The sequence below is a fragment of the Ovis canadensis genome, chromosome 23 (assembly GCF_042477335.2).
Source record: "Ovis canadensis isolate MfBH-ARS-UI-01 breed Bighorn chromosome 23, ARS-UI_OviCan_v2, whole genome shotgun sequence".
Classification (NCBI taxonomy): Eukaryota; Metazoa; Chordata; class Mammalia; order Artiodactyla; family Bovidae; genus Ovis; species Ovis canadensis.
Genome location: NC_091267.1, coordinates 56,583,754 through 56,607,371, shown reverse-complemented (window position 1 = coordinate 56,607,371; position 23,618 = coordinate 56,583,754). Strand labels below are relative to the sequence as shown.

The window sequence follows — 23,618 nt, the reverse complement described above, 5'->3', positions numbered from 1 at the left end:
AGGGTACTAAAAAGGAAGAACAAGGCAGCTCTATGCTCAGAGAGTGTGTAGGAAAGAGGAAGTGGGGTGAGGTCTGAGGTCTTGCCTACAGCAACCCACGGTAAGGGGCAGTGGGCTGAGCAAACAGCAGTCATGAGACTCCCACAGCCCAGGGGAGGGTGCTGGTGCTCATTATTCCATCCTCCTCTTTTGCATAATTCCAAAACATCCATAATGACTCAAAAAAAAAAAAAATAGATGTAGGAAAAGTCCTTGGAGCCCAAGCAATCTTGGGCAGCCCAGCAGTTCTTGAAGTGAGGACAACAAAGCTGGCTCCCGGGCCCCTCTGGGAGCCTGGCCGCCGCGGAGAGGGCCTGCCCTCCTCGCTGCAGGACGCCAGCCAAGGCTGCAGGAGCCCCTGTGAGGCCACAACTGTTGGCCTCTCCCCAGGAGTAACAACCAGGCCAGGCTGTTTGGCGCTCACTGCGGAGCTGTGCACTCAGAAAGTCCACCAGCACCAGGGTCTGTCCCTGATGAGAGAGTAAGGCCCCACACCGGGTCCCCTGGCTCTGGGCAAAAGCACAGGAAGGACTGGGAGGCCTCACTGTGGTTGGAAGCACTTGTGGCTATGGGATAGGGAGGGGGTGCTGGGTTGGGGGGAGTCCAGTGGTCTAGTCCAGTGCTTCCCAGCTATCACTTCTCCTCTAAACCACTGAACACAAACTGTAGTCATTCAGACATAAGTGTTGGACAGGAGTCTGCTCAAAGATCAATGAAGTGATCCTGTTACTTAGAGAAAAATACCTGACAGCATTTGGTGCCAAAGATAGAGTTTGAGCTTCACAGAGACAATCGGACTTTTAGAAAGCTGGCATCACTACCAGATGCTTGCCCCACATTGTACCCAGTAACCGCACAGCCTGATGACCAGTGCAACACGTCACAATTCACAGGGAAAACGAATCATTCAAAGCACCAGACAGGCCAATTACTCTGGTCAGTCGTGGTGTCAGGTTTCCTGCTGCGATTAATCTGAGAAACTACGGTTTGTTTTGCTGTAGTAGCAAAGAAGAGCCATGACTATTTTTAAAGATTTCTGAAATACTGCTACCTTTCCCATGTAGGTTTTACGCATATACAGTGTGTGAGGCTGCGTTTTAATCATTTACTTCAGCCAAAACAACAGACTGGAACACTGAATGCAGAAGCTGATGGAAGCATCAAGTCAGTATCTATGCTGCCTGACATTACAGAAATTAGCAAAAAATAAACAGCGCCACTCTTACTACTTGTAAGGGTTTTGGAAGCTACAGGTTTTTTAAATTTAAAAAATGTTATTTATGTTAATGTACTGTGTTTATTAAGGAAGATGTAAGGAGATACCCCTCGTCCAAGGTAAGGAGCAGCAGCTGTGCTTTGCTGGAGCAGCCGTGAAGAGACACCCCACGCCCAAGGTAAAAGAAACCCAAGTAAGATGGTAGGTGTTGCAAGAGGGCATCAGAGGGCAGACAAACTGAAACCATACTCACAGAAAACTAGTCAATCTAATCACACTAGGACGACACAGCCTTGTCTAACTCAATGAAATCAAGCCATGCCCGCGGGGCAACCCAAGACAGGCAGGTCATGGTGGAGAGGTCTGACAGAATGTGGTCCACTGGAGAAGGGAATGGCAAACCACTTCAGTATTCTTGCCTTGAGAACCCCATGAACAGTATGAAAAGGCAAAATGACAGGATACCAAAAGAGGAACTCCCCAGGTCAGTAGGTGCCCAATATGCTACTGGAGATCAGTGGAGAAATAACTCCAGAAAGAATGAAGGGATGGAGCCAAAGCAAAAACAATACCCAGCTGTGGATGTGACTGGTCATAGAAGCAAGGTCTGATGCTGTAAAAAGCAATATTGCATAGGAACCTGGAATGTCAGGTCCATGAATCAAGGCAAATTAGAAGTGGTCAAACAAGAGATGGCAAGAGTGAACGTCGACATTCTAGGAATCACCAAACTAAAATGGACTGGAATGGGTGAATTTAACTCAGATGACTATTATATCTACTACTGCGGGCAGGAATCCCTCAGAAGAAATGGAGTAGCCATCATGGTCAACGAAAGAGTCTGAAATGCACTACTTGGATGCAGTCGCAAAAACGACAGAATGATCTCTGTTCGTCTCCAAGGCAAACCATTCAATATCACAGTTATCCAAGTCTATGCCCCAATCAGTAACGCTGAAGAAGCTGAATTTGAACGGTTTTATGAAGACCTACAAGACCTTTTAGAACTAAGACCCAAAAAAAGATGTCCTTTTCATTATAGGGGACTGGAATGCAAAAGTAGGAAGTCAAGAAACACCTGGAGTAACAGGCAAATTTGGCCTTGGAATGCAGAATGAAGCAGGGCAAAGACTAATAGAGTTTTGCCAAGAAAAGGCACTGGTCATAGCAAACACCCTCTTCCAACAACACAAGAGAAGATGCTACACATGGACATCACCAGATGGTCAACACTGAAATCAGATTAATTATATTCTTTGTAGCCAAAGATGGAGAAGCTCTATACAGTCAACAAAAACAAGACCAGGAGCTGACTGTGGCTCAGATCATGAACTCCTTATTGCCAAATTCAGACTCAAATTGAAGAAAGTAGGGAAAACCCCTAGACCATTCAGGTATGACCTAAATCAAATCCCTTATGATTATATAGCGGAAGTGAGAAATAGATTTAAGGGCCTAGATCTGATAGATAGAGTGCCTGATGAACTATGGAATGAGGTTCGTGACATTGTACAGGAGACAGGGATCAAGACCATCCCCATGGAAAAGAAATGCAAAAAAGCAAAATGGCTATCTGGGGAGGCCTTACAAATAGCTGTGAAAAGAAGAGAGGCGAAAAGCGAAGGAGAAAAGGAAAGATATAAGCATCTGAATGCAGAGTTCCAGGGAATAGCAAGAAGAGATAAGAAAGCCTTCTTTAGTGATCAATGCAAAGAAATAGAGGAAAACAACAGAATGGGAAAGACTAGAGATCTCTTCAAGAAAATTAGAGATACCAAGGGAACATTTCATGTAAAGATGGGCTTGATAAAGGACAGAAATGGTATGGACCGAACAGAAGCAGAAGATATTAAGAAGAGGTGGCAAGAATACACAGAAGAACTGTACAAAAAGATCTTCACTACCCAGATAATCATGATGATGTGACCACTAATCTAGAGCCAGACATCTTGGAATGTGAAGTCAAGTGGGCCTTAGAAAGCATCACTACGAACAAAGCTAGTGGAGATGATGGAATTCCAGTTGAGCTGTTACAAATCCTGAAAGATGATGCTGTGAAAGTGCTGCACTCAATATGCCAGCAAATTTGGAAAACTCAGCAGTGGCCACAGGACTGGAAAAGGTCAGTTTTCATTCCAATTCCAAAGAAAGGCAATGCCAAAGCATGCTCAAACTACCGCACAATTGCACTCATCTCACACGCTAGTAAAGTAATGCTCAAAATTCTCCAAGCCAGGCTTCAGCAATATGTGAACCGTGAACTTCCAGATGTTCAAGCTGGTTTTAGAAAAGGCAGAGGAACCAGAGATCAAATTGCCAACATCCGCTGGATCATGGAAAAAGCAAGAGAGTTCCAGAAAAACATCTATTTCTGCTTTATTGACTATGCCAAAGCCTTTGACTGTGTGGATCACAATAAGCTGTGGAAAATTCTGAAAGAGATGGGAATACCAGACCACCTGACCTGCCTCTTGAGAAATCTGTATGCAGGTCAGCAAGCAGCAGTTAGAACTGGACATGGAAAAACAGACTGTTTCCAAATAGGAAACGGAGTACGTCAGGGCTATATATTGTCACCCTGCTTATTTAACTTCTATGCACAGTACGTCATGAGAAACGCTGGACTGGAAGAAACACAAGCTGGAATCAAGATTGCCGGGAGAACTATCAATCACCTCAGATATGCAGATGATACCACCCTTATGGCAGAAAGTGAAGAGGAACTAAAAACCCTCTTGATGAAAGTGAAAGTGGAGTGTGAAAAAGTTTGCCTAAAGCTCAACATTCAGAAAACGAAGATCATGGCATCTGGTCCCATCACTTCATGGGAAATAGACGGGGAAACAGTGGAAACAGTGTCAGATTTATTTTGGGGGGCTCCAAAATCACTGCAGATGGTACCTGCAGCCATGAAATTAAAAGACGCTTACTCCTTGGAAGAAAAGTTATGACCAACCTAGATAGTATATTCAAAAGCACAGACATTACTTTGCTGACTAAGGTCCGTCTAGTCAAGGCTATGGTTTTTCCAGTGGTCATGTATGCATGTGAGAGTTGGACTGTGAAAAAGGCTGAGCGCCAAAGAATTGATGCTTTTGAACTGTGGTGTTGGAGAAGACTCTTGAGAGTCCCTTGGACTGCAAGGAGATCCAACCAGTCCATTCTGAAGGAGATCAGTCCTGGGCGTTCATGGGAAGGACTGATGCTGAAGCTGAAACTCCAATACTTTGGCCACCTCATGCGAAGAGTTGACTCATTGGAAAAGACTCTGATGCTGGGAGGGATTGGGGGCAGGAGGAGAAGAGGATGACAGAGGATGAGATAGCTGGATGGCATTACCAACTCGATGGACATGAGTTTGGGTAAACTCTGGGAGTTGGTGATGCTCAGGGAGCCCTAGCGTGCTGCGATTCATGGAGTCACAAAGAGTAGGACATGACTGAGTGACTGAACTGAACTGCATATTTTCTAAGAGTTTAAAGAGGTCCTGATGATGAACAGTTTGAGGACTCTGGCCTAATTAAGCCCTTGATTACATGAATCACAAATAGATACAGAAGTGGTCACCACAGCCTGATTTTTAATAAGGGAGAAATTATGCCCCTTCAATGAGAGAAAGGATAAATGGTGTATGTATATACATATATGCACAGATCTCAAACAGATACACACACACATCTCAGGAACACACTGTTGTGAAGAAAAGGAAAATGAAAAGCACTGTACAAGATGGTGTCAGTCATTTCTATTTTAAGACAATGAACAATAGTCAATTCTGTTTAAGAGTAAACCCAGGTCAAGTGGACCTTCAGGAAGCTGCCCACTGGGTTCATAACTGAGACTGCGTGTGGGAGCGAGGAGGGAACAACACTGGGGTGGGGACAGCAGACAATGGGCACTGCAGCTCCTGCTGCAGAGCCTCATTTCTCTTATTTAAAAAGGGTGGGGGGCCTTTCCCTACTCCCAGCCAGAGAGCAAGCCTGCTTTAGGGCAGCCTCTCCTCCAAACCCTACTTCCCTGAAATGACACTGCCTAGTAGATAGCCATCATTAAAAGTCCTGGGATCGGCTAGAATCCACGCAGCATACAGCCTTGACTCAGTTAGAAATCTGCTCATACTGGTTGTGCCAATAAAGATTTTGTTATAGGTCCACCTGAAACCACAGTCAATACTGTGAAGATGGGATTTATAAACCCACAATTATAAGCCTGTTAATTTTTAAGTGCCCCTTTTTGTATGTTTTTATTTCAGTCCTGTGTTTTCCACTGCTATTTTAGCTACTTTAAACCAAAGAGCTCTCCACTACTTTGGGTTTACACTGCTCTCAGCTCTGTCTGATCTTCATTCCTAGGGTTTCTTCGGTGCATGAACACTGGAGGAAAACCTGACAAAATCAAAATTTTTTGCTCCTCAGCAAAGGAAACCATAAACGAAAGGACAACCTAGAGAATGGGAGAAAATTCTGCAAATGACGCAACTGGTTAATTTTCAAAATATACCAACAGCTCAATACAGAAAAGAGGGGAGGGGCAGAAGACCTAAGTAGACATTTTACCTCCAAATATGACATACAGAGGGCAGCAACTATACCCCCAAAAAATTAATTTTTAAAAATTTTAAAAAGAAGATATACAAATGGCCAGTAAGCACATGAAATGATGTTCAACACTGCTAATTATTAGAGAAATGCAAATCAAAACAACAATAAGGTACCACTTCACACTGGTCAGAATGGCCATCATTAAAAGTCTATAAATAACAAAAGCTGGAGAGGGTATGAAGAAAACAGAACCCTCCTACACTGTTGGTGGAAATGTAAAGTGATACAGCCACTATGGAGAACAGTATGGAGGTTTCTCAAAAGCTACCATGTGATCTTGCAATCCCACTCCTGGGCATATATCTGGAGAAAACTATAATTCTAAAAGATACGTGCACCCCAATGTCCACAGCAGCCCTATTTACAATAGCCAAGATATGGAAGCAACCTAAATGTCCATCTACAGAGGAACAGATAAAGAATATACATGATGTAATACTATTCAGCCATAAAAAAGGATGAAGTACTGTCATTTGCGGCAACATGGATGAACTTAAGAGATTATTATATCAAGTGAAGTAAGTCAGGCCAAGACAAATATCATACGATATTGTCTATATGTGCACTCTGAGGAAAAAAAATGATACAAACAAACTTATTTACAAAGAGAAACACACTCACAGACATAGAAAACAAATTTATGATTACCAAGGAGGAGAAGGGGATTAAATTAGAAGTCTGGGATTAACATATACACACTAATATATATATATAAAATAAATAACAAGGATCTGTGTAAGCATGGGGAGCTATATTCAGTATCTTATAATAACCTATAAAGGAAAAGAATCTAAAACAGCACACAAACACACACACACACTCTGCAGTCCAGTGGTTAAGACTCTGCACTTTCATTTCAGGGAGTGCAGATTCGATCCCTGGTCGGAGAACTAAGATCCCGAATGTGACCACAAAAAAACAAAACCCCAAAACTAATACAACATTGTAAATTAACTGTTATTTCAAGTTAAAAAATTTTAAGTCTTTGTGCCTGATTATTTTTGGCCTTTCAAGAATAAATTTTAATATTTCTAATCAACAAACATATAAAAAGAGAACAAGTATAAAAAAGAAAAGTATGTAATCCTCAAAGGAAAAAAATCAGGCATTTCAAGGGACTAAGCAAGGGGAAAGTCTACCGTAAGCTCAGCTAGAAAGCCAGGTTTCCAACTCTGCACCATCCTGCAGGTGCAGTGCCACCTGCCACACAACATCTCATGACCCACCCTGGCAGCTGTGTGGCCTCCTCTGTTATCTTTCACATTTGTTGATTTTCATCAAGGCACTTGGCTTTTAAATTCACAAATCAGTGACAGGAGATCCATGCCTTCCACAGCAGCTCATGGATTGACAGGAATTCCTCTGGCGGACAGTAGCCCTCATTTCAAAGGGCACCTGGTCCCTGTGATATTCCTCAGTCTCTCAATGAGTAAAAACGATGTGCCAGGACACAAAACCAATGAGGTGAGGACTGAAGCAGGAATGGAGGCTCCCACAACAATGAAGCTAAATAAAAGCAGCGAGACACAAAAGACCATGTGGTATATGACTGCATTTATGAGAAACGTCCAAAAAAGGCAAATTCATAGAAACACAAGCAGATACTAATCTTCCTGAGAAGGAGACTGGAATGTGACTGCAGATGGGCATGAGGGGTCTTTGCAGGATGAGGAAATGCTCTAGACCACAGAAATGTTGTACAACTATGTAAATTTACTGCAAGTCTCTGATTTGATTGATTTGTATGATTTGAATTGTATGATTTAAATAGGTGAATATTATCAACAGTGACTTTTCAGAGCTGACAAATCACTTCTGTTTATCAACCAAAATCTCCTGAATTTGTAGGGCAGTTCTGGCCTGAGCTGCACAGCCTGGGCATCCACCATTCCCAGGGACTTAACTTGTACCCCTTTGCATCCAGAGGGTGCTGGCATGCCCCATCCTTGGGAGAACTGAGAAAATCTCTGGAGTCAGTCTGGGAATGGAACCCAGTTGAGAAAGGCTGCAGGCTGTACAAAAATCAACACTAAAATTGAATCCCATCAAGTCTAAAGATTTCATTAAAATAATTTCAGAGGTTTTAAACCCATTGATAAATTTTAATTATAATTTTACATGGAAAGGACAAAGTACTTTTTTAAATTAAAAAATAGAAATGCTATTCTAAGTGGGAGCAGAGAATTTAAAAATCTGTTACTTAAAAAAAATAATGAAAGAATGAGCCCAGAGTGTCACAGATGAAGTAGACAAGAGATGATACCGCCTAGGTTAGGAGAACACTTGTAAGCAGCTGGAGGCTTTCCATGCCCACCTGCGTCCGCGGCCACAGAGCCCCACGTGCCCAGGCTGGCTCCCTCTGGAACCGGTGGTCAGCTGCACACCGGGTCCCGCCCTCGCCCCAGTGATGGCCCCGAGCGAGGTGAGACCAGGCCGGCGGAGCCAAGGATGCCGTCCCCTCACCCTGAGCCTTGGAGCGCATCACTGCCCACCCCGTGGCGCAGAGAGTAACAGAGCCCGCCCTCCTCGAGGCCGCGGGTCAGGCCCAGGCAGGTCTGGACCCACTGTGGCCTCAGCCTGCTCACCTGAACACGTGCTCTGAGCTCCAGACCCTCATCGCACCGCAGAGCGCAGGCAGGGATGCTCCAAGGCCCCGGGATGCTCCGCTCTGTTCGGGGGCGGAGCGTGAGCACACGGTGGGCGGGGCGGGACTCGGCGCTGAGCCCGCACATCACGTGAGCAGCAGTCCCGTGGCTCCGCCGAGGGGAGTGGACTGCAGCGGTGTGGGCGGTGGGCGCCGAGCGCCACCTTCTGATGTGGGCAGGGTTCATTCCTATAGGTCAGATGGTCCAGATTCTCCGAAAGCCCCTTCCAGCCAGGCAGGTTCCCACAGTGGGAAAGGATGCGTAACTGTGTCCTGCCAGCCCGACAAGCCTCTCCACCGAGTGGAGGAGGAAGGAAGCAGAAGTTGTAGAAAGGCCTTAAATCAGAACGTGAGACTCCTCACAGCCCCTCCGCCTTGGGATTTGAAGACTCCAAGAAATCCAACCCTGTATGTAGCCAGCCACGTTGCTGAGACCCTCGCGACCTGCTCTCAAGTATGAGAACTGACAGCACTACTTGTCAGAGCGCATCCTAAATTCACCCGGCCACTGGAGTGGCCCCTTGGGTTCGCTACTTGTCTTCACCCAAAGGAGAGATACATTTCTCATTCCCATAGAAGGTGGGGTTGCAATTGGAAGCCTGGTGCTCCCTGGAACTTTATGCTGACATTTCAAAAGGATGACTCCTTTGTTATCCAGATCCCTGAGAAGAAAACATTCCTAGGTTGTTCAACTAGCTAAAGGCCTATTTGGCCTTTAACAATGTTTACATACATCTCAAAAAGACAACCTATAAGGATTCTAGAGTAAATGCTCTAAGAAAAGGGTAAGGAGAGATTCCTTTTACACTGGGGAAAAAATAATTTCTTCGTTGTAGATTTTTATTTACCCCCCAACTACCAACAAATACAGTTCAAGTGCAAAGAAGCAAGATAATAGTTTGAGCACAGGGTGACCCTCTGGTACTGGGCACAAGGGAATACCCAGTGTAGCATGCACATGGAGTGGGCGCCCCGGGCCTACCTCTGTGACTAGTCAGTGAAGCTGGGAAAGTGGGGAAGCAGCCAGAAGACCTGGGCTAGGAGATCCCAGCCCACCATCTCCACACTCCACACACTCCACCTTCACCACCTGTAGCTAGATGCTCAGGGTGATCTTCCCACAGCAGCGCTGTTCCCTGTTTCATTGGTGAGCAGACTGGGGTTCATGGAGGTGCAAAACCACATCCAATGATCACAAGCTGAGAGCTGAGCTGAGATGGCACCAGGTTTGCAGGAGTCCCCCACAGCCATGCCCAGTGACTGGCTGCTGTGGCCAGGCCAGCTGTGAAACATGCCCTGCACTAGGCTCTGAGCTCAGGGCTGTCATTTAGCTTTAAAAAGCATCATCGTTTAAAATTAGCATTTCCCACAAATATGTATTGAGCATGAGGCTAAAGAAATCAGGCTGGATGGTGACAGAAGACATTGTAGTGAGAATCTAGGGAAACTGAGACCCTAACCATGAACATGACTTTTAGCAAACTCTGGGAGACAGAGAAAGACAGGGAAGCCTGGCATGCTGCAAAGAGTCAGACACAACTGAGCGACTAAACAGCAACAAACCAGGAAACATCTGGGCAGAGATACAACTTAGTGGTGGAGGTGGGACCTGAGGGTGGGAGTCTCTAGAGGGTGGCCTCCTGGCTCACTGTACCTGCACCTGCCTCACTTTCAAAGCCACCTCACACACAGCTGTCAGGTCCCAGCACCTCAGTGGCTCCATCACTACTTAAACGTACTCCCCTCCATGACTTCCCACCATTGTTAAGACCACGGGAACTAGGTTACCATCATCCTTGGCAATTCCCGAGTCAGAAACCCAATAGACGCGTGATAAATCGTTGACTGTTGAACAACAGATGAAAGGCATGGCCCTGCTTCGAGTCCTATACCACTACCACCATTTTTGGTCAAACACCACCCTTTCTCTTGTTCTGTTCCACCAAGTCTGGTCCAGGAGCAGCATCAGCTTTATCACCTGGGAGCCTGTTAGGAACAGAGACCCCTGGCCCCACCACAGCCCCACCATGCAGCATCTTGGCAGTTTTACCCCACTGGAACAGGCTCTCGAAAGCTCTCATCAGTCATCATTGTGCTTCCAGTGTGACAGGCGCTGTTCTGTTGCCCTCCCCATGGGCCTCTGTGCTGCAAGAGAACTACTGGTCTCTCTCCCAGAACTCTGCTCCCTCTGCATTCTCTGTTCTGGTCCTTCCCATTTCCCCTGCACACACCTTTTGCCTCTCTGTTCTTCTCCCTCTACACCTGCTCCCCAAGTGACTCACTGAGTATCCTAGTTTCCACTGACTTCTCACCTTTCTCTCCATCTCACTCCTACCCATCTAGGTCCTACCTCAAACATATCATGGTCATACATCTCCCACCCTAAGCAGATTCTTCTTCCAGGAGTCAATGGCCAGGACCCTGGCATCACCCAGGTGCACCAAGCTGGAGTACTCCCCGACCCTACATCCAGCCAGTTACTGAATCCTTAGGGATTTACCTCTTTCAGATTGTTTTAATCCATTCCATCTTCCACATGCTTTAAGAGCCAATTTGATTTAACAGCTGCAGCTGAAGGCATGCATTTGAAGAGGAACAAACCTGGGTTCCAGTCCTGGCTCCCCTTTTGCAAATTGCTAACCTCCTGAACATCAGTGTCATCATTCTTGACATGGAAGCACTACTACTAAAAAAAAAAAAAAAAATGTCCTTTTGGCCTAGTCGGAATTAATGAAGACAGAGTACATGCCTGTGGTTAAAACTGCTGTGACCATCCCTGCTGACCTGGCTCAGTCCTAGATGGCTCCTCAGAATGCCATCCCATCAGCCTGCCACATCCCTCCAAAGCTTTGTTTGGCTGTGGCTTGGGGTGCTCAGCGCCCCCTCACCGTCCTGTGGCTCCTCCTGATACCTCTCTCGTACTCTCAGCACAGTGTTTTATAAGTACCACACCTGTTTGTGTTTCTGTCTCTCCCACCAGATTACCCGTAAGGAAGCAGGTATCTAGATTTCACTCCTCTTTTAGCTTTTGAATTGGCATCTCTGGGGTTAGGCCTAGGAACAGGCAGAGCTGACGAGTGGTGGAGGTGGTCACAGTGCTCCGGAGTTTGGAAAGGCATCCTGCACTCACCTGAGCTCTGAGGTGGGACCCAGACCTGGTTCATTTCTGTGTGCCCAGAATCGGTCCCTATACTTGGCCAACAGTGAGCTCCAGATAACTGCTTGTTCAGTGAGTCAAGGGTGACTCTGAGGGCATCATGAACCTGTAAGAGGCTTGGCCCAGGGGTGGGTGGGGCTCCATCTGTTGTCATCATGCAGAGCCACCTGGTCGCGTTCCAGGAAACCTTGCCGTTTTCAGGAATCACCTGTGCGGTAAATCAGGAGACTTTTCAACCAGTGGTCCTAGTCTTTTTTGCTATTTTATTCATATTCTATATATTGAGATTCCATGTTGAAATACCACTGCTACAAGAGTCTGCAGCTAAAAATAAATAAGTTTAAAAACTGCTGTGCCAGAACAGATTTGTAAACTAAAAAATTAGGGAGAAAATCAATCTCCCAGCAGGTAAGGAGTCTTGAAGAACATTTGGAGGTGTTCCTTTCCCACTGTGATGGATATTCTTCACTAGGCTCTGATGTTTAATTGATCCTCAGATACAGTGATCATGAAGATCTGATTTACAGGGACTCCTCAATCTGCCATGCAGTCAGAATAGGAGGGCAGGAGGCCAGAGTTCTAGCTGCTGACATCAGCATCTGGATCTTCCAAGATCCTATGCAGGAATATTATTGGGATCCAGGGACAAGTTCTCTAACCAGAGTCAGAACTATCCTGAACTCCAACACAACCAAGATATCCTCATATTTTATTAAAACAGAGTATACCTCTGTGACTCTTTACTTTCTGTGATATGTATTTCTATGTAATTAATTCCTCTTCCCAACCCTTACATACAACCTGAACTAAGTCTCTCTCATAAATAGCCTAAGTTCTGCTCTGTATTTCTGCTTCTGGGCACTTTAAATTCTATCCATTTCCCTTATGTTTTCTGGCATTGCAAAGATGCCTCATGACCAAGGGGTCTGGTGTCCAAAACAATCATCAGTTTTCTCTCAAGAAGACACAACTAGGAAAAATCTAGGGACTTTATGATTTCTACGCACTATTGTGGCTAAAACTTTTAGAAAAATATTTGATCACTACAAAGTAAAGTAGTGGAAAAGACGCTGATGCTGGGAAAGACTGAAGGCAGGAGGAGAAGTGAATGATAGAGGATGAGATGGTTGGATAGTATCATCAACTTAATGGACATGAGTTTGAGCAAACTCTGGGAGATAATGAAGGACAGGGAAGCCTGGCTTGCTGCAGTCAATGGAATCTCAAAGAGTTGGACACGACAGCAAATGAACAACAGCAAAGTAACGTGGTGATTAGGAATAGTCTAAATGTTTTGCTATCGTCATTCATAAAACTTGCATTTTTAGAGACTGATGTTGCAATTCATTCTTTTTTTTAGTTTTTTATTTTTTAAATTTTAATATCTTTAATTCTTACATGCGTTCCCAAACATGAACCCCCCTCCCACCTCCCTCCCCGTAACATCGCAATTCATTCTTTTATTGGTTGTCACATAGAGGATATTAATACTGTGTCTTTAGATTCCTTTACTTGGGGCACATTACCAGAAACTGCAGCATAGGTTATAACCACTGACTGAAAATATTATATCAGTTTCAACTTACAAAAATAATTAACATTGTTACAAATTAACAACAGTAACACCATTTAGGAGGAAACAATATCCAGACCAGCCTGTGAACAGTTTTTTGAAATGCATGATGCACAGTTGTCAAGATTAATAGACCTCTCCTGCCACCGTGTGGGCACACTGTGCAACAAAGCTCTATGTAAGCAGTCTTAGGGTTCCTACCCCCTCAAACACATGTAACATTTTTTTTTTTAATGTTTACTAAGCACTCCCTGCTGGGAAATTATCCTCTGAATATGTATTGGCAGGTATTTGTGTGTGTATATACACATATCGATAATATTCACTGTAGCATCTAAAATACAAATAAATTGGGAGCAGTCTAACTGATCCTTGGTTAGAAACTGTTACACTGTTCCCACAGAATATCAGGAAGCTAATTAAAGAACTGGAGTGGAACTATAGGTTTTTAACATACAAAAAGCATATGTTAATCAAAAAAGCAAAGTGTATAAACTACAATTTCATTCACATTAAAGTATACTTTATATGCTTGTAAATATATGTAAACCATATAGACATACACACACCAAAAAAATCTCTAAGAAAATTATTTTTATAAGCAGTGAGAATGAGAGACTCACTTTCACTCCCTATTTTGTATCCTCAACTTTGCTGAACTTATTAGTTCTAGCAACCTTTAATGATTATGATTTTCTATTAATTATAATCCCATCATATGTATATAGAGATACCTTTACTTCTTCCTTTCCCATACAGATGCCTAATATTTCTTCTTCTTGTCTACGTGATGTGGCTAGAACTTCCAGTACGATATTAAATTGTAATGGTGAAAATGGGCATTTTTGATCCTATTCTTGATCTTAGAGGAAACAATTTCAGTCTCTTAACACTGAGTAAGAAGTTAGCTGTGAGTTTTTCACAAGTGCCCTTTATTATGTTGAGAAAGTTACCTTCCCTAGTACTCCAAGTGCTTTCTCTCATGAAACAGTGTTGGATTTTTGTCAAATGCCTTTGCTGTCAATTGAGAATGTCATGTAATTTTAAAACATCATTCTATTAACTTGATGTATTACATTGACTAATTTTCTTATGTTGAATCATCCTGATATTCTGAGATAAATCCCTCTTGGTCGTGGTGTAGAATCCTTCAAATATGATGCTGACTTTGGTTTGCCAGTATTTTGTTGAGAATTTCTGCATGTATATTCGTGAAAGATACTGCATTATCTACAAATACAGTCAATTGGAAGTTGGGGCTTCAAATAAGAATGTTTGGACAGTCTACAGATTTAATTCAATTCCTGTTAAATTATGACGTTCTTCACAGAACTAGAATAAATAATCTTAGAATGTATATGGAACCATAAAAGACCCAGAATTGCTAAAGCAATCTTGAAGAAAAAGAAGAAAGGAGGAGGCATAACCCTCCCATACTTCAGACAATACTACAAAACTAGAGTAATCAAAAAATGTGAGGATTTCCCTAATGGTCCAGTGGTTAAAAATCCATCTGCCAGTGCAGGGGAAACAGGTTCAAACCTTGGCCTGGTAAGATGCCACATGCTGTGTGGCAACCAACTCCACATGCTCTAGAGCCTGTGCTCTGCAAAAAGAGAAGCCACTGCAACTAGAGAAAGCCCATGAACAGTAATGCAGACCCAGCATAGTCAAATTAATTTTAAATTTTATTTTTTAAAGTATGGTATTGGAGCAAAAATAGGCACAGGAATCAATGGAACAGAATAGAGAGCCCAGGAAAAAATCTCAGACACCTATGGTCAATCAGAAGGCAAGAATACAAAAAGGGGAAAAAGTCTCTTGAGCAAGTGGTATTGGGAAAGTTGGACAGCTGCAAGTAGATCAATGAAGTCAGAACACACCTTCACATCACATACAAAAATAAACTCAGAATGGCCTAAAGACCTAAATATAAGACATGACACCATAAAAATCCTAGAAATGAAGGTCTCCAAAACATTCTCTGACATAAATTGTACCCAAGTTTTTTTAGGTTAGTCTTCCAAGGCAATAGAAATAAAAACAAAAATAAAACAAATGGGACCTAATCAAACTTAAAAACTTGCTCAAAGAAAACCATAAACAAAAGGAAAAGACAACCTTTAGAATGGGAGAAAATATTTGCAAATGATGCAACCAACAAGGGCTTACTTTCCAAAATATACAAACAGCTCATACAACTCAACAACAAAAAAAGCAAATGACCATATCCAAAAATGATCAGAAGATCTAGACAGACATTTCTCCAAACAAGAAATACAGATGGCCAATATGCACATGAAAAGATGCTCAAAATCGCTAATTATTAGAGAAATATAAATCAAAACTAAAATAAGATACCACCTCACACTGGTCAGAATGGTCAGTAAAAAGTCTACAAGTAAATGCTGGAGAGGGTATAGAGAAAAGGGAACCCTTGTACACTGTTGATGTGAATGTAAGTTGGTGCAGTCACTATGGAAAACAGTATGGAAGTTTCTCAGAAAACTAAAAATAGAATTACCATACACCTGGGCACGTATCTGGTTGTTGTTGTTTAGTCACAAAGTCATGGCTGACTCTTTTGCAACCCCATGCAGTGTAGCCCGCCAGGCTCCTCTGTCCATGGGATTTGCCAGGCAAGAAGACTGAAATGGGTTGCCATTTCCTTCTCCAGAGGATATTCTCGACCCAGGGATCAAATCTGTTTCTCCTGCATTGTCAGGCAGACTCTCTACCTATGAGCCACCAGGGAAGCCTGGGCATATATCTGGACAAAACTGTAATTAAAAAAGATACATGAACCCCTGTGTTTATAGCAGCATTGTTCACAACAGCCAAGACATAGAAACAACCTAGATGTCCATCAACAGATGAATGGATAAAGAAGATGTGGTACATATACACAATGGGATACTACTCAGCCATAAAAAGAATGAAATAATTCCATTTGCAACAACCCAGATCCAACTACAGGTTATTATACAGAAAGAAAAGACAAATACCATATAATATCACTTAGATGTAGAATCTAAAATATGACACAAGTGAACCCATCTATGAGACAGAAAAAGAATCACGGACATAGAGAACAGACTGGTGGTTGCCAAGGGGGAGGGGGTTGAGGAAGAAGAGGAGTGGGAAGCTGGGATTAGCAGATGTAAGCTTTTATATATAGGATGAATAAACAAGGTCCTGCTATATACCACACAGAACTATTACTCAATCTACTATATAGCACACAGAACTATATTCAATATCCTATGATAAACCATAATGGAAAAGAATATATACATATATATGCCTGAATCACTTTGCTGTATAGTAACTAAGACATTCTAAATGAAGTACAATAAAAAAAAATACTACTAAAAAAATTGGTAATGGAAACTTAAGATGATTCAAAGAAAGGGAAAGCTATCCCATGCTCCTGGATTGGAATAATAAATACTGGTAAAACAGCCATATTACCCAAAGCAATTTACAGATTTAATGCAATCCCTATTAAATTACCCATGACATTCTTCACAGAACTAGAACAAATAATCCTTAAATTTATATGGAACCATAACAGATCCAGAATTGCTAAAGCAATCCAGAAGAAAAAGAACAAAACAGGAGATATAACCTTCCCAGACATGAGACAATACCACAAAGCTACAAAAATTGAAATAGTGTGGTACTGGCAAAAACAGACCTATGGATTAATGGAACAGAATAGAGAGCCTAGAAATAAACCCACATACCTATGGTCAATTAATTTTGGACAAAGTAGACCAGAATATTCAATGGGAAAAAGACAGTTTCTTCAGCAAGTGGTGCTGAAGTTGGACAGTCACGTGCAAGTCAATGAAGTTAGAACACACCACACACAAACTCAAAATGGCTTAAAGACTTAAATGTAAGACATGACAACATAAAACATCTGAAAGAGAACATAGGCAAAACATTCTCTGACATAAATTAACTGATGTTTCCTTCAGTTCAGTCGCTCAGTCGTGTCCGACTCTTTGCGACCCCATGAATCGCAGCACGCCAGGCCTCTCTGTCCATCACCAACTCCCGGAGTTCACTCAGACTCATGTCAATCGAGTCAGTGATGCCATCCAGCCATCTCATCCTCTGTCGTCCCCTTCAACTCTTGCACAGCAAAGGAAACCATAAACAAAATGAAAAAAATCTATGGACTGGCAGAAAATATTTGCAAATGATGCAAATTTCTTAACAAGGAAACCTTAAGAAGGGTTTAATTTCCAAAACATACAAACAGCCCATACAATTCAATAACACAAAAACAAACAACCCAATCAAAAAAATGAGCAGAAGGAGGCGATTAGGGGAGAATGGATACACGTATATGTATGGCTGAGTCCCTTTGCACTCCACCTAAAACTATAACAACACTGTTAATTGGCTAACAAAATTGTTAGCTGACTGTGCATGCTCAGTTGCTTCAGCAACTCTTTGACCCTATGGACTGTAGCCCCCCAGGCTCCTCTATTCATGGGGTTTCCCAGGCAAGAATACTGGAGTGGGTTGCCCCGCCTCCTCCAAGGGATCTTCCCAACCCAGGGACTGACCTCACATCTCCTGCATAAAAGACAGATTCTCTACCACTGAGCCACCAGAGAAGCCCCTAACTGCTGTAGTTCAATACAAAAATAAAAAGTTGTTTTTAAAAATATGAGCAAAAGATGTAGACATTTCTCCAAAGAATACATACAGCAGATGGCCAATAGGCACATGAAAAGATGCTCATCATCACTAATTATTATAAGAATGTATATCAAAAGAACAATGATCAAACCACGTCACACTGGTCATAATGGTCATCAAAAAGTCTACAGGAATTTCCTGGCAGTCCAGAGGTTAAGAATCTGCCTGCCAATGCAGAGGACATGGGGTTGATCTCTGGTCTGGGATGACTCCACATGCTGTGGGACAACTAAGTCAGTGTGCCCCAACTATGGAAGTCAGCACATGCCCTAGAGTCTATGCTCTACAAAAGAACCCAAGGCAATAGGAAACCCACGCACCAAGACTAGATTGTAGTCCCTGCTCAATGCAATTAAAGAAAGCCTGCATGCAGCAACCCAATGCAGCCAAAAACAAATAAATAGTTTTTAAAGTCTACAAATAATAAATGCTAGAGAGGCTGTGGGGAAAAGCAAACTCTCTTACACTGTTGGTAGGAAAGTAAATTGGTCCAGCCACTATGGAGAGCAGTGTGGAGGTTCCTCAAAAAACTAATACTCCACTTTCATCAGTAGACAGATCCAGACAGAAAATTAATAGCGAAACATGGGCCTTAAATGACACTTTAGACCAGATGAACTTCACTGATATTTAGAGAGCATTCCATCCAAAAGCAGCACACTACACATTCTTTTCAAGTGCACACAGAACATTCTCCAGGAGAGATCACATGCTGGGCCAAAAGGCATGCCTTCATAAATTTAAGAAAAGTGAAATCATATCAAGCATCTTTTCTGATCATAAATACTATGATATTAGAAATAAACTAAACACTATTATATCAGAAATAAGGAGAACAAGAAGGAGTAGGTGGACATGGAGTACATCTCTCTCCACGGATACATCAAGAATACACCATCAGACACAGAATTGCATGCAGAACACCAGCTCAGAGCATAGAAGAGTACCTGATGAGTGGAAAAGAATATATAGAACCACACAAAACTTGGTAGGATGAAGGAACTAGGGGGAAAAACAGGAGTGTTAGTAGGACTGGACCTGCCCTTGGCAGTAGGAGAACTGAAGCAGGGGTCTGATCCCCACATCGGGGCAATTGTCTGAGTCAGAGAAGAAACATTTAAGTCTGATAGTGAAACAGCTGATCTGTGGCAGCCTAAATAGAATGAGAATCAGACAGTTCTTGCCACAGCCATACATACCCCAGAGAGGGATATAGGTCTCTTAGAGGGTGCAGTGGCTCGGAGCTGGAGTTTGGGGATTGTGGAGCAATCCCAGGGCGAGGGCTGCTGTTGACTGCAGAGAGATGGATCAAGGGGATGTGAAGGAGGAGACTGGGGAGGGAGATGCCTGTGGAGGGAGGCCGGGCAGCCATGGAAGCAAGGTGGTGGAGCCATCACCATAGCCTTTCTCTTCCCACATGCCAGAATCAGCAGCTGAACAATAGAGAGGCTGGCCCATCAAACCCTTGAGGCACTGAAGTACAGAGTAGACTCCAGTCAGGGGGGGCCCTCTATGTGCCTGACGCCCTGAACAACAGAGAAGCACCCCAGGCAACGGAGTCCTGTAAGTGTCTGAGTGGGTGGAGCTACAGAGAAAGACTGGCCAAAGAGGCCTTCTGATCCCCAGCTACAAGAGGCTCAAAAAAACATTCTCATAACTCCTGCAGTGGAGGCAGTCCATGCGCCTGCACACTTGGCACTGCCAGAGTCCGTGAAAGCCAAGCAGCTGCTCCACCTTCATGCTCAACTCTCACTGGGGCAGAGCTGCCACAGGCAAAAAAGTGTCTTGCATCTATGTGCACAGGGTCACTTTGTGCACAGGGTCACTTTGTCCGACTCTTTGCCACCCTGCAGACTGTGGCCTGCCAGGCTTCTCAGTCAGGGAGGTGGGCTCTCCAGGCAGGAATACTGGAACCTATCGGCCAATACTGGTTGCCATACCCTTCTAGAGCACTATATTTCATGCTGCCCTAACTGCCAACTCCCCTGAGTACCTGGTGCTGCCAGAACCCCTGTAACCCAAGCAGCTGCACCACCGCCACACCTGGCCCTCACAGGGGCAAACCCAAGTCATCCAGGGCAGCCTCAGGAGCAAACCCCAGTGGACGACCCACATGCAGAAGTGAAAATAAAACAACTGAAACCCAGGGGCAGTGTGGCTAAGGAAGAAAACCCAAAACCTTCCCACCAGCTATACAAGCTGCAGATCAAATCCACAGGATCAACTAGGCAGACTCTGTGTCTACGGAATATATAAGAAGTCATTGAGAGCTCCCACAAAAGAAAACGCACTAGTTCTGACAGCTGTGGACATTGGAGGCAATAACACACAGGAGTAGGACCAGATTAGAATCTGAGCTGTCCCCATAGCAACTCCAGAGATCAGCACAGTGTTGGAGGGCATCCTAGGGTGGTGAAGTGGACTATGACTCCAAGCAAGGGAAAGGACTCTGACAGCAGTGACTCAAGAAAAACATTTATTATTGTTATGCCCCGACTTGCTTTATAAATACTTTTGGATTCTGCCTCCCCCTGTTAGGTTGTCAATTTTATTGGCACTGTGAAATCTAATTAAGCTTTTGAGCTTGTTTTTTTTTTCTCAGTCACATTTTTTATTGCCGTTATAAACCTCCGCCTCTACACTGGGCTTTTGCGGTTCTGTGGAGCTTTCCTTTTCTTTTCTTAATTTTAATTTTTTAAATCTATTATTTTTTCTACATTTATTCCTTTGTTTGCTTTTCCTACTGTTCTTTCCCTCTTGCAGTTAATCTTTAATGTATCTAAATCTTCATCTACCTCTATTTAACTTTGCATATCTATTCAGTCACACTTTTTAATGTTGCTACAAACCTCTGCCTCTACATTGGGCTTTTGCAGTTCTGTGGAGTTTTCCTTTTTTCTTTCTTCTTCCGGTTTTTTTTCCTCTTTTTTGTAATTTTAATTTTTAAAAACCTATTATATTTTTTCTACATTTATTCCTTTGTTTGCCTTTCCTACTGTTCTTTTCCCCTTGCAGTTAATCTTTAATATATATAAATCTTCTTTATCTACCTGTGTTTAACTTTGCATATCTATTCTTTTTTTTTCTTTCTTTCCTTTCCTCTCAACACAGTTGTTGGTTTTGTTTTCATTGCTTTATTCCCCACATGGCACTTTGCTTTAGTTTTGTTTTCCAGTTTGGCTTCAGTTTTGTTCTTAACTGGTAAATATAATTTTTTTTCCTTTGTTTGCTGGGTCAATCTACTGTACTTTATTTTTGTTGGACTGTTTTCACTTTGCTCATGGGTGTATATGTGTATATTCCATTATTTTCATTATTATCTGCCTGATTTTAGCCGTTTGTCTGGGGTTCATCTTTAGTTTCTCATTTTTGGATATTTGTTTTAATCTCACTTAATGCCATAACCACCTGTGGAATCTTCGTTCCTGACCAGAGATCAAGCCCTAAGCCTTTGGAATGGGAGTACTGACTCCAAGACCCTAGCCTACCAGAGAACTAATCCTAGGGAGTATCAAATAGAATTCACACAAAGGAAACCTGGCATCACCCAACCACCAGTAGCACCCTGTGCAGGATGCCTCACCTAAACAGCCAACAAACCAAAAATACAAATCCAATCATCAGCAAACAGGATTACCACCTCATTCAGAGGAAAAACAAACAAACAAAAACTCAGCACAAATCTCACCCTATAAGAAGCTTACACAAACCATTGGACTGACCTTAGGAGGGCAGAAACCAAAAGGAAGAAAGAATTCAACCCTGAAGCCTGGGAAAGTTCAGTTCAGTTGCTCAGTCGTCTCCAATTCTTTGCGACCTCATGAATCGCAGTACGCCAGGCCTCCCTGTCCATCACCAACTCCCGGAGTTCAGACTCACGTCCATCGAGTCAGTGATGCCATCCAGCCATCTCATCCTCTGTCTTCCCCTTCTCCTCCTGCCCCCAATTCCTCCCAGCATCAGAGTCTTTTCCAGTGAGTCAAGTCTGCACATGAGGTGGCCAAAGTACTGGAGCTTCAGCTTTAGCATTATTCCTTCCAAAGAAATCCCAGGGCTGATCGCCTTCAGAATGGACTGGTTGGATCTCCTTGCAGTCCAAGGGACTCTCAAGAGTCTTCTCCAACACCACAGTTCAAAAGCATCAATTCTTTGGCACTCAGCTTTCTTCACAGTCCAACTCTCACATCCTTTCATGACCACAGGAAAAATCATAGCCTTGACTAGACAGACCTTAGTCGGCAAATTAATGTCTGTGCTTTTGAATATACTATCTAGGTTGTTCATAACTTTCCTTCCAAGGAGTAGGCGTCTTTTAATTTCATGGCTGCAGTCACCATCTGCAGTGATTTTGGAGCCCCCCCAAAAATAGTCTGACACTGTTTCCCCATCTATTTCCCATGAAGTGATGGGACCGGTTGCCATGATCTTCATTTTCTGAATGTTGAGCTTTAAGCCAACTTTTTCACTCTCCTCTTTCACTTTCATCAAGAGGGTTTTTAGTTCCTCTTCACTTTCTGCCATAAGGGTGGTGTCATCTGCATATCTGAGGTCATTGATATTTCTGCCGGCAATCTTGATTCCAGCTTGTGTTCCTTCCAGTCCAGCATTTCTCATGATGTACTCTGCATATAAGTTAAATAAGCAGGGTGACAATATACAGCCTTGATGTACTCCTTTTCCTATTTGAAACCAGTCTGTTGTTTCACGTCCAGTTGTAACTGTTCCTTCCTGACCTGCATACAGATTTCTCAAGAGGCAGGTCAGGTGGTCTGGTATTCCCATCTCTTTCAGAATTTTCCACAGTTTATTGTGATCCACACAGTCAAAGTCAAAACCTATGGGATGCAGCAAAAGCAGTTCTAAGAGGGAAGTTTATAGCAATACAATCCTACCTCAAGAAACAAGAAAAACATCAAATAGACAACCTAACTTTACACCTAAAACAACTGAAAAAAGAACAATAAAACCCCAAAATTAGTAGAAGGAAAGAAATTGTAAAAAGATCCAAGCAGAAAAAAATGAAAAAGAAATTAAAAAAACTATAGTAAAGATTAATAAAACTAAAATCTGGTTCTTTGAGAAGATAAAATTGACAAACCTTTAGCCAGACTCATCAAGGAGAGATAAGAATCAAATCAACAAAATTACAAATGAAAAAGGAGAGGTTACAGCAGACAATGAAGAAATACAAAGGATTATAAGAGGTTATTATGAACAACTATATGACAATAAAATGGATAACCTGGAAGAAATGGATAGATTCTTAGAAAAGTTCAATCTTCCAATACTGAATCAGGGAGAAATAGAAATTATTAACAATCCAATTACAAGCACTGAAATTGAAGCTGTGATCAAAAATCTCCCAAAAAACAAAAGCCCAGAACCAGATGGCTTCACAGGAGAATTCTATCAAACATTTAGAGAAGAACTAATGCCTAACCTTCTAAAACTCTTTCAAAAAATTTCAGAGGAAGGAACCCTTCCAAACTCATTCTATGAGTTCATCATCTCCCTGATACCAAAACCAGACAAAGACACCACATAAAAAGAAAACTACAGGACAAAATCACACTGATGAACATAGATACAAAAATCCTCAACAAAATTTTAGCAAACAGAATTCAGCAACACATCAAAAAGCTCATACACCATGATCAAGTTGGGTTTATTCC

General features: G+C 42.7%; 1 protein-coding gene across 20 annotated transcripts in view; it reads right to left on the bottom strand.

The window, feature by feature from the left end:
- PRELID3A (PRELI domain containing 3A) overlaps positions 1-23,618 on the bottom strand; it is a 50,611-nt gene that overhangs the window by 18,340 nt on the left and 8,653 nt on the right. For 5 of the 20 annotated variants that reach the window (XR_011252407.1, XR_011252405.1, XR_011252406.1 and 2 more), the window contains exon 1: positions 8,442-8,524. The exons of 11 other annotated variants lie outside the window; for them this stretch is intronic. Coding sequence is in view for 4 of the 9 variants with exons in the window: in XM_069569037.1 (XP_069425138.1) it covers positions 8,442-8,473 (32 nt within the window). In the remaining 5 variants the exon portion in view is untranslated. Of the gene's footprint in view, positions 1-8,441; positions 8,536-11,630; positions 11,866-23,618 lie in introns of those variants that run through there. 4 more of the 20 variants (XR_011252409.1, XM_069569043.1, XM_069569040.1 and 1 more) reach the window with 3 other exon arrangements.